General features: G+C 42.6%; 1 protein-coding gene across 1 annotated transcript in view; it reads right to left on the bottom strand.

Annotated features, from left to right (window-relative positions):
* Window positions 1-449: 449 nt before the first annotated feature.
* ADAMTS2 (ADAM metallopeptidase with thrombospondin type 1 motif 2) overlaps window positions 450-11862 on the bottom strand; it is a 177639-nt gene continuing 166226 nt past the window's right edge. The window contains exons 19-22 of the mRNA XM_048319915.1: window positions 11152-11359; window positions 10663-10792; window positions 9560-9649; window positions 450-5230 (exon numbers count right to left, since the gene is read on the bottom strand). Of these exons, the coding sequence (XP_048175872.1) occupies window positions 4770-5230; window positions 9560-9649; window positions 10663-10792; window positions 11152-11359 (889 nt within the window). The 3' untranslated portion in view covers window positions 450-4769. The remainder of the gene's footprint in view (window positions 5231-9559; window positions 9650-10662; window positions 10793-11151; window positions 11360-11862) is intronic.

Here is an 11862-nt window from a genome sequence, read left to right as displayed (position 1 = left end):
CTTTAAAGGGAACCTGGCTACAAGTGTGCAGGATACGGCAGGAGAATGTGTGCAAAAGAATTTTATGGAAAGGAGCAATTACTTTATCAATAGGACATGCAAAGCAGAATTTGCTCATCAGTCCTGAATAGAAGCCCAAATAACCGAGCTTTTTAAAGAGATGATATATGGACCAGGATGGATTTGGGCCTCAAGCAGGTTTAAGTGAGTTTGATTAATTTCTGTGCAGTTATCAGCAGAGGTTTTTGGTCCAATGACTTTATCATATTTAGCCTAGGATGATGGATGTTGTAACAAGGATGTAGGACTTTAGCAGCAAGTGTATCCCAATCCCACTTCATTCAGTTGTAGAAATTGAATTGGTTTTGAATCTGAAGATGCTGATTCTTCATCCTCCAGCATCTCTGCATAACATCAACTCAATGAAAAAAGCACAGGGAAAAGCCAAACACTTTTCTTGCAAAAGAACACAGACATTTGAATTTAATAAATTATAAAATTAAAGATTCTAATTTGTATATACATTTTTAATATACAAGAAATGGCTATTTATTGCAATTTCTGTTAAGGCATATGTAAGTGAATGGAAGTTGCATATAGATATTCAGATGAACATAGCTAATACTGTGCACTGTAGGTGAGTAAATAAGATATTAAATGCATTATGTAATAAAATAAAACATAAACCCCTTTGAGTACTGGTAAAGCACCGTTTCTAGAATTCTCAGAATATCTGAAAGCATTCTATGGAGATGTTGTGAGACTCTAAATATTGAATGGATATATGAATATAAAAAGTGATGCATTCATCATAGATAACAGAAATTTTTAAAGGAATGTTGGTGGAAAAAATGGCAGATGACTGAAGCTAAAGCAACCAGAATTTGTTTGGGATTTTTTTTTTCATGAGAGGTTGTGAGTTGGATTTTAAGTTTAGACAACCAGAAAAATGACAATTGAGAAAACTATGTACTTGCGTGGTTAGATCATAAATCTATTGCTTCATGGGAGCACATTACTTTATCTCTCAGATCTCTGAGATGGTCTCTGCAGGAATTATTTGTTTATAAACCTGTTTTAGCTTCTGGGGATTAGGTTACATTAAAATATCACTTTCTGCTTCTTATGTCTGAAAATGCAGCACCTGGGCAACAGCAAACTGGTTACAGAAGATACACTGCGATGATGATCTTGCCCAATTACAGCATTGTAGAAAAGATGAAAGAGTTGTCAAAGTCCAACCAAACAAAAAAAGACCAAATTTTCCACTGCATGACACAGAAATGAGATCAGCTCAGGAGAGCAAACCCCCGCCTTTTGTCTGGGACTGCTTTTTCATTATCAGTAGAGCCCTGCATTGTGTTTTCCAGTAGAAGTGATTCCCATGTTCTTGGGGAATGACCTTCATGGGGAACTGCTGAAAAAAAACACCTTCTTGGTGTTTTGTGAACAAATGGCAGCTTGAAAAGAAGGCATCTTTCCCGGTCTGAAGAGACCTAAATTACCCCCTTCTCATACAGGAAGACTGTGAGGAGAAGGCAGCTCTTGGCTCCTGCTCCTTAAAGAGGTGGTCCATCAGCCTCTCAATGTCTTGAGCAATGTAGCCTGAAGCTGCTGCTTCAAGTAGTTCAGTGTTCCCCAAGTAACAGCTAAAGAAATATTCAGTAGAATTTAAACCACTGAGAAACAAATCAAATTAAATTTCCCAAAAAGTGAGATTGAGAAGGGAACAAGCCCTTCCAAAATGCAGATGCCACCAGGCATTGCATTGGGTCCTTAATGAACACTGGACCTAACATAGCACCAGACCAGCCTTCCAGGAGGCTGTTCCTGCTCCCTGAGGCAGCATTTTTCCACTTTATGTGGAAAAATGCTTTTTTTGAGCTGTGGGCGCTGCCTCCTGTGGTATTTCTTCACACTGCCTGGTTGACTAAGCCTATTCCAGAAGCTAAGGCAGAACAGAATCTATTAGATGAGCTACCTCAGGAGGTTGGAGCAAAGGGTCTCAAAAAAGTCCCAGTGGGTGACTGGTACCCTCCAGGCAGCAAACCTTTACCTCCCCATCTGCGTAAATCCAGCTCCAACCCTTTCTATCTTTGGGTTTGTAAAGGCTTTCCCTAAGTTTCATATGCTTGGATGAGCTTCTAGTCTATGAAAAAGCTGGGGGTTGTGGTTTATTTTTATTGTCCACAGAGCTAGAAGGATGTTAATTTGAAGGGGAAAAGATGAGTTTTATACTAACCACATCTCTGTAAAGGAAATGTGGAAGGCAAGAAATACTATGACTACAGGCTGCGAGCCCAGCTACAGCTTATGTCTCCCATGGCACAGCAGCTGGAATGATGTTGATTTAGACACGTCTTCCTTGCTTATAAATAGAATGGTGGGGGTTTTTTTCCCTTCAGTGCTCATTACGACATTGCTGTTGTGCACAGACATGACCTGACCCTACACTGTTATTCAAACTTGTCCTGCCTGTAGGCAGCCACAAATCCCTTGGCACAAGGCTCCCGGGGCTTGCCCGCTCACTGTGGCCGTGTGACGGCCGGCAGGCCATGGAGCAGGGCTGGGACAGGGCACTAAGGATAATCACCCTTTGACTGCAGGAAAACACTCCATGTCCCAGGAGTGAAAGCCTGCGATGGAACTCTTCCTGCTGTGCTGCCAAACTGCAGAGCCTGAGTTTTAGTTCTCCAAACCAGAACAGATTTTTGCTTGTGCTGCCTGTTGCTTCCACATCTGCAGCCACATCTGCTTGGCCCAGGAGATGTTTTCTACTGCTCTGGACTCTTAGGAGGCCTGTTGGGCTTCCCATTCTTCATGGTCTTCAGTGTATCTCTCATCCCTGCACTACCGGAGCTGCTTGAAGTGCATCACCTCTGTCCTGTGCAAGAAGGGGCGCTTGGTGCCATGACACCAGCTGAAAACATTCCTTCTCTGCTTGGGCTAGTATCTCCATGAAGTATTTTTCTTAGACCAGGTCTTGTGCTTCAAAGACTTCTGGCCACAATTCAGGCCAAAACAGTCCCACATGCAGGTGCTGTAAAGCCTGAGGTTCCTGCAGGCTCTTGCCTCCTCTCCAGCAGGAATGGCTCATATGGAAGAGAAGACCGGGCAGTTCATTCAGTCGTGGTGGTGAAGGGCAGAAGGTAGGGTCACAGGGAGTCACATGTGCTTCACCTTGCAATACCTGTGAAGCTCTGTGCCAGGAACTGGGCCAGAGAAGAGCTCACACATTGCTGGGAATGCAGCACATTCCCAATAATTTCGTGACTGTACATACAGGCTTATTGCTGGTGCCTCCTCAAACCAGCTCAGGCTGGAGGGTGAGATCTTCCTCTCAGACTGGAAAATCTGAACTTGGAGCCACCAGACCTACTAGTGGTAAAGAGAGGACTTCAGGGAAGCCCCGGGCTCTGCAGGAGGTTTACCAGCAAAGAAACAAATGGAAGAATCCAAGCCAGGAAAAAACCTGCTCAGATGCCACCCACTGCAGGAACCAGTCCATGCTCCCTGTCTCAGCAGTGTTAGAGCCAAACTGAATTCATCTTCTATTCTCCAACCGGGAATTCAAAATGACCTATGAAAACCATGATGACCCTGAGGGGGAAAAAGGTACTCAAAGGGTTGTCAGGTTACACATCTTAAAGTTTTCTAGCAGACCTGGTGCTGTGAAGACACGTGTGTGTGTGTGTGTGTATGTTCATGTAAGGGCACAGCAAACAGTTGTTCACTTCTGCACCAATAAAGCTGTCCTAAGGAAAGGAAGATAAAACAAAATTATTTCCTCAAAAATAACTGTATCCTATGTAGGGGAAAAAAAAAGTTTGTCTTAACAAAGCACCAAAGAAAAGACAAGAAGAATCCAGTCATCTTTAAGTTAGACAGAACGTGGGTAGAAAAAAAATCAGACCAATAAAAAAAAGCACCAACCAATAATGATCACTGAGGCTGTTGCATTACAGGAACTTAAAGACTATAAAAAATATGGATAATTGTAAACAGAAAGACTAGGATATTGTCAGTCCAAGCTGGCCAGATCTACCCTACTAAATGTCTTACATGTATCCAAAAGTTTAGGAGAATCCTTTGAAATTGTTTATGGAAGTATGTAAACTACTGTTTGTCAGTTTTTAATTTACACATAAATATACGGCTACAGAATTTTCTCTGTATTTTATAACACAGTCCTGGTTCAGGAAGCTACATGAGCACATGCCGAGCTGCGACCACAGAGGCAGAGCCAGCCAAACCGAGTCTGGCATGTCCTAAGAACCTTCCCGAAGCGGGCTGTGTTAGTGCCAGGGTTTGTGCAATGCACAGAAGCATCACAGGATTGCTGACCCCCTGCTTGTCAGAGTTAAAGGGATTTATTATGTCTTGGGACTGCTTTCCTCCTTACTAAGTGTAACTCCTATTACTATTCCCAAGCAGTTTTACACAGGCATAGAAGACTTTAAAGAGCCTATGACTGAGAAATCTGCTAACCTGACCTAAGTAATGTGGTTTGTTTGGATTCAGTGGGACACTGTAGGGATATTGCACTAATACTCTGCCGTACCCTGTACACCTAACCTAGCCATCAAAGTGTTCAGATTAGCACTTACGGAACAATCTGTCATTTCCATTTATAGTAGGCTTGAGAATTTGCTATCTCTGCCATAGCACCACTTTGATTTTTCCCCATTTTTAGTCTCTATGACGGCCAATACTATGATGTTGGTAACATCTCTATAAGAGAAAAATGTTGTTTGTGCCATATTTCCGTTTTAGTTTATTTTTCTAAGAGTCTCTTTTTTCATTTTCTCAGCAATCAGCTCCTGAATTCTTTGATTCCTTGTCCTTTCATAAGGCCTCCTCCGTGTAATGATGTTGTGCTGTGGTACTTCATTATCCAACCCATCAACTTTATAGGGAACATCCACTGCATTGATTTCTGGGTGCTCCTCAGTCGCATTGGAAGGGGGTGCACGTGTTTTGGAAACCAGAGGAGGGCTGGTGGTAGACTGTGTGGTGGAGACTCCCATGGGAAGGCTGGGGGTTGTCAGGAGCTCCTCCTCAATGACATTATTCTTATTTACATTAGCATCAGTTACATTGCCGTCCTCTGTTACGTTGCTGTACGTGTTGCAGGACTTGCAACACAGCTTATTGTACCCAGGAATGGAGCAGTAACGGGAGAGAACTTCCATGCGACAAAACATTGACTTGTCTCCTTGACAATGATCTTCTGCAAGAGAAAAAGGGAACAGATAAATAAAGAGCATCTTCACATTAATCAGAAAAAGAAACACAGCTGAAGCTTTGGCAGTGGGCAGAGGGTTTGATATTTAAAGTGGGATGGGAAACTGGCAAATGAGCCTTCTATAAGCAGAAGCAGGCTTATATTCAACCTAAAAATCAACTCACTTCAAGAGCTGCAAAAGCTGATCTGAACTGTTTGTACCAGCCCCATCCAAGCTCTAGATCATAACACCTGAATTTTTGCCTTCACATCCTGGAAGCACTACCCTGAAGACCGTGAAGCCACAATGAATTGTGTTACTGTTGTGGTTTAAACTTCATAACACACTGATTGTGCTGTGTTGTTGCTAAAACTACATTGAACTCCCACAAAGTCATCAAGGTTTATATTAAGGAATCTATTTTTTCCCTCTTTGCTCATTTTAATGCTTTTCTGCAACCAAACAGTGGCTAACCATGGTCAGGGGTAACATATGGTTATCTGGACTGTCTCAGGAAAGTCAAGTCCTATTTCGATGTGTACCATGTAACCCTAAGAATTCATCCATCTCCCATTGGAGTGATATTGTTGCCAGGTACCTCTACTCTGAAAACAGCGGCATTTTCTCAGCATGTCTCTTGTTTGAGAGAAAAGTGGTGCATTTACCATGAGATTTTCTCCTCTTCCTGGAAGGGAGCTGATATTTTTTGGACAAACAAACTCCACAGTAATGGAGCCAAGACAGTCCATTAATGACTGGGAGACTCAGTAACAAGTCCTGATTTTTGTGTCAATGGCTGTAATAAAAGAGAAAGAATTCTAGATAATATTCGATAAGCTTTAAGCTGTCGATAGTTGTTACAACGATCTGCACTGTAATAGAGGTGTTATGGCAGATCCTGATCTTGCTGAAATGCAGCTGGCAAATTGTAGCCTGAGGGATTAAAGGTGATGTGGTCAAAATGTTCCTGCCTGAGAAACATAAACAGAAGCCTACTCAGAGATTCCCCAAACCGTTGTAATTTCTGCTCAAGGGAGGCAGAGGACTGCATGAATTGGTGGCAAATGGACGGTGAGGGTCTAGCAGGCTCCTTGGAGAGAACGCTGCCTGTCCTCTGTCCTACACAGACATCCCTCAGCTCCTGTACCTCCAAGATGAAGTAATGGAGCCAGGCACTGCAGTGAAGGAAAAATCCCAACGTGCAGCCACGCTGAGAGGAGTCAGAGGGTTTGGAGGAGAGGAGAGAGAGGGCTGAGGAGAAAAGCAGACTGACCAGCACTTGGCATCATCAATAACAAAACACCCTTCTCTGTGACCAGAGTGCTGAGACAGAGATGAAATCACTTGTGTCTCTCTCCCTGATCTTACTACATTTCCACCTACTCTTACAGTAAAGGATGAGTAACTCCAATTACTCGCCTTTATTTAGAGTGCACCCGATGGCAGACAGTGCTGTCAGCCTGATCCTGGAGCTCACATTTCACCCTCCTGCTACAAGCACTGGCTTGTGTCAGCACCCTCACAGCAAAGGAGAGAAGCAGAGCAGGTTGAGAGATACCGAGGGGACTTAGAAAGCGTAGGTGCCACCTCTTCACTCATCCTCAGTTAACAAAACAGGGCCTAGTGAGTGTTTAATTGGCAAACATATCAGTCTAAAATAAACTAACAACCGGTGCTGCTGCTTTAAAATGCTAGTGCTGGCTGAGAAAGGTGAAAACACCTCCCATGCATGGTGTCTATGCCCTGATTGTTGCATTTGTTGCAGAAAGACAAAATTCTAGTTCCTACATTAGAATTTGACAATTAATTTTCATATTTTTCAAAAGCTAAACTGAAATGCTGCTGGAGATTAGGAATGACTCCTTCCTTAGGAACCTAAGAATAGTACCTTGGTTTTGGAGAGCCTTTCAAACCAGCCTTTAAGAGCTGGAACTGTTCATACCTGCATGCACAGCTACACACAAAGGCCTACATGTACCTATACAGCTTAATATATATATTTTTTTACATACCCTGTAAGAGTCCCCTTTGAACATTGTGCCTTGTGTTGCATGACTTTTATGCACGTTCCTCCAAATGGCTTCCATAATAAAAGCCAACAGATATAATATTTAAATGTGGTTTTAACAAGGCAGGTCTGTTCTTGGCTTTATAAGAATCAGTAAGAGCACCTTTAGAAAAATGCGTTTTTCCTAACAAAAATATGCAACGTCAAGCTTAACAATACATGGAAATAAACCTGCATTATGTAATAAGATTAGTGACATCAGATAAGTTATATAAATAAACTCTGTAACTTCTCAATGACAGAATGAAATTTTGATCCTCTATCCAAACCAAAATATCCAGATTTGCTGAACTTTTATTTATTTTTACTTGCAGTATGCATGACAGACTGGAAGTATATATTCAAAACATCAGTAAGAAAAAAATAAATCAGTTTCACAGTCACTTTGGTGCACATTAGTCTCATAAAAAAATATTGAAAAGCAAACTGAATTGGCACATCTTTAATATTATGTTAAATACATACAAAACACTAATAAAATATCCCTGATAAACCAAAGTGCATATAGACATAGTGCACAATGCCCAGATACCTTATTGCACCATTCTCTATAGCCACCCATCTCTTGAAACATCACTAAACATTGTCTATTTAAAGGTAACAGTCATGAATATATTTATACAGTTAAACACCGATTATTTTACATAACAGTATTCAGTGCCAGATACGTGTCTTTGCTTTTTCACCTTGTCATGTAAATTGTTAACATGTTTCAGGAAATACTAACAGCAAAATTTAAATATGTGATCACATGATAATGACAAGTTTGAAGTGCTACACTGTTGACGACCCAAAGATTCAAAAATGCCACTTTTCCAAAAAATATGATCAAAGCAATAAGGTAGTAATTTGCTCCAAGACTGCAGTTTTACAGTTGATACATTTCTACTATTGGTACTGACTGTCACAAAGAACTTTATGATTTGTGAATTCCAAATCCTCAACACAAACACAGAAGGTGAAGCACGGATGCCAGTTAAATTTCATTAAGTCAGGCCACAATCCTGTCTCAATGAAGATATGGATATGCACTGTGCAAATTAACCTCCAATAAAATTTACTGCCCTCCAATAGTTATCATTCAAGTAAAAACACTCCATATGAAGATTAACTCAAGGTACCAGTGTACTGTTCATATTTAAAGCTGGATCTGGTAAATTAATGCCATTTACATTTCAACGTTAAGGCATTTTTCTAAAATTCATCTCCTAAGCAAAAAAAGCAATAAAAATTGAGGTAATTCTGTAGTAGTTCACACTGTTATGTTTGCCAGTTGACACATCTAAGAGCACACACACGCACACACACACACACAACCGTACCAGTCAAGTCAGACATGCACATGGTGAAAAAAGACCAGAGATGTAATGAGTATAAACAGCTCCATGCTGAGCAGCTGGAGACATCGTAGTCAATGAAAACATCATATTGCCTCCGCCACGCTAAGAAAAACACCACCACGCCACCTTCACCAAGGACCATGCCTGTTCTGCTTTGGGATTGTTTCTAAAGTGAAAATATGCAAAACTGGCAAAAATTGTGCAATGGAAAAAATGAACGCAGCTTTTCTCGAGAAAAAACCCACCAAACAACCACTGGGAGTCTGGCGAGAGAGACGGCATCAGAGCAGCACGGAAAGGACCGGCAGAAACTCAGCTTCTGCTTCCCAGTGAGCCCTCCCCGGGTCACAAACATAAAGGTGAGGGTCAGGAATAAAAAATGAGCAGCAAGGGTGAGGAAAGCAACAGCACCACAAAGGAAATGGAACGAAAAAATTCTTCCACTCATCAGACTACCCTGTCAGCGAACTGAAACCAGCGAGTTACGAGATTTTGGGTTTTTAGATAAAGGAGAACTTTAGCACTACAAGGTGTCATTATTGTGATGTGATCACATTCACAATAAGTTCTCAGTTTTGCTATCAAACTGAACATCAGGAACCAGTAAGAGCCTTTTTTCACCATCACCAAGCAAACAAGCAAACCGACCCCAGCTCCCTTTCAGAGGACTGCAACATACTGTGGAGATCCAACTTCACACATCCAACACTTCAAGACCTCCACCACCAGTGCTACGCAAGCTCCAGAGAAGAAAGACACCGAGCACCAAGTGCCTGGTGTGAAAAAACAGATTCAGCCCAAGATTTAAACTTGGCAAAGTCAAGGGAACTTTCCGCATAGAGAGAAGAAGAGAGCAAAAGGCAAAGTCCACATTCGATGTGGCATGCATTTAAGGGCAAAGGCAGAGTTATAAATGGGTCTTTTACTTGAAGATATTTTCTGGATCGGGTAGTCTGGATCAGGTCTTGACAGCCATTGTATCATGTAGGTTTTCTTTGAAGGATCAGAAACGTTTCCTTGAATAGAGGAAAAAAAAAAGATGCAACACAACATATGTTAGACAGCATTAAATTCTTGCCCTGTCAGAAGGGGACAAGCTCAGAGAGGGAGTGGGCTCCAGTTGTGAAGGGGCCCAGGGAAGGATTACAACCAGGCTGTGTGATTTTGGGCAAAGGGTACTGTTCGGGGAGTTTGCTGCAACTTGTGCCCAGCACTTCACAGCCAGCACTGAAGACAGCCCAAGGGCCAGTTCAACAGCAGCACTTCTCATGGCAGTGTCACACATGTCCCCAGAGACTTGCAGCCTAGCTTAGTTACACAGCCTCATTAAAATCTTTGTATTGGAGATGATAATTGACAGCTTGCTTCTAATTAATTAGAAATCAAAAGCTACCCTGAGAGATACAGCAAGAAAAAAGAAAAATATGAATTACTTAATAATAGGAATGTGTGAAATCATCTCAGAAGTATCATTTGCAAACAGCTGAAAAGCTAACAAGGATAAAGGTCTTGTTGGCCTGGATTAAGCAGGAACAAATTAGTTATAGCTTTTAAAAACTGAATTAGATAACCCCTGCAGATAATTTATGTTTGACAGAATGGAAAACAAGTCTGGAACTCTTGGTGGAGATGGGGAAAGCAAAGAGGCACCCTTCATTAGCCAGAGCCCAGCTGACCCTTGCCAATCGCCACAGGTCTCAGGGGTGCAGGGTTGGACTCAGGCACTGCTCCTCTCCCAGGGCAGCTGACAGCTGCTGGCCACATCCAGCCATCAGCACTGTGCTGAGCTCTGCCCCAGCTTCTCAGGCTGTCCTGGGCCAAGCAGTGCTCTCCAGCAGGAGAAGAGCCCAAGGAGCCCATCGGCCACACAGCAGCTCCACATTTGGAATTCTGCTCAAAACAAGGACTATGGAGAAGAGTCCCCCCAGGCAGATGTAGCACACAAGTATCAGTACAATGAAGGCATTGCAAATAAATAAATTAATGCTTTTCCAACATGTAATAGAAGCCATAGAAGACAAGCCCTTACTGGGACACGGAGGTAGTCTGCAAATCCTTACGGTCTCTGGTTTATTCTCCTTGCACAGGCCGACGGCGTTGTCCCTGGTCCGGCACAGGACCGGGCGATCCTGGGTGCCATTGCCACAGCTGACAGAGCACTGAAAGGACATGCAGCAGTTACAGCCCAGCCACCCTCTGGAGACAACGGATCAGAAACTAGCTTTTCAATTTTAAAAGACTGCCCTTGATTTGAGCTGACATGGTGCATTATTTGAGCCACCGCAGTACCTATAGTAGCTAAGCAAGAGGGAGAGCCACTCACTGCTTCTTGTGGTACACCAGGAATTGTGAAATACTCCAAGAATGAGCTATGGTCTGAGCACTAAACAAACAACTGTACATGTGAGTCATCTATTCCCAGAGCCATCTATTCACAAATTCAGGGGTTGCATTTCTTGTCATGCTCATTCCATCCAGTCAGAAACTAGTTGTTTGAGACATCCAGAAAGGGACTGACCTGTGACCAGGGTCCTATTCTCCACTGCGCTGGACACAGCTCCCTGTTGCAGGGCCTCCTGCCCTCCGGGCGGTTGTTGTTGCAGTACTTGGTGTGGACAGAGCGATTTGTGTTGTCGTGGAGGGGCTGGATGCAGCGCACAGACCGTACCTGATACCCTGTCTTCCCACAAGATTTGCTGCAAGGCTCCCATTCTCCTGTAACCCATCTAGGTTGGTGAAAAGAGAGTGAGCAGAGTAAAATTCAAACTGTTGATCTGTAATTCTTAAACACAAGTTTAACATGATGCTAATACTAGTTCTAATACAGAAAAAAAGAGAAGATAGCAAAAAAACATGGTGAGGGTTATTTGACTGCCCCTGAAATATCATTAGTAAGACCCAGATCTTCAATATTACTTTCTCATTATCTCCAAGATAAGCATTATTCTTACTTGGCTGTATTTGCTTCGATTTTAAGCTGCCCTTTCCAAGACTGCACATAAAAATATGGTTGCTTTTATGTCAAAAGCAGCCACCCAAGGGTGCTGCTGAGCTTCCGAGGTCTGGGTGCGTGAGAATGAGATGTGTCTTGTCTCATAATGTAGCATGAACCAGCTGTCCCCACAGCTGGTTCCCACATGAGTGAAGCCAAAACATCTGGGCTAGAAATGCAGCTCCAACCCGGCCTGTATCTGGGCACTCCATGGGCCATATCCCTGGCCAGACTCAA

Source organism: Corvus hawaiiensis, chromosome 15 (assembly GCF_020740725.1).
Source record: "Corvus hawaiiensis isolate bCorHaw1 chromosome 15, bCorHaw1.pri.cur, whole genome shotgun sequence".
In the NCBI taxonomy this organism is placed as follows: domain Eukaryota; kingdom Metazoa; phylum Chordata; class Aves; order Passeriformes; family Corvidae; genus Corvus; species Corvus hawaiiensis.
The sequence above is the reverse complement of the archived record's forward strand: the minus strand, read 5'-3'. Positions and strand labels throughout refer to the sequence as shown.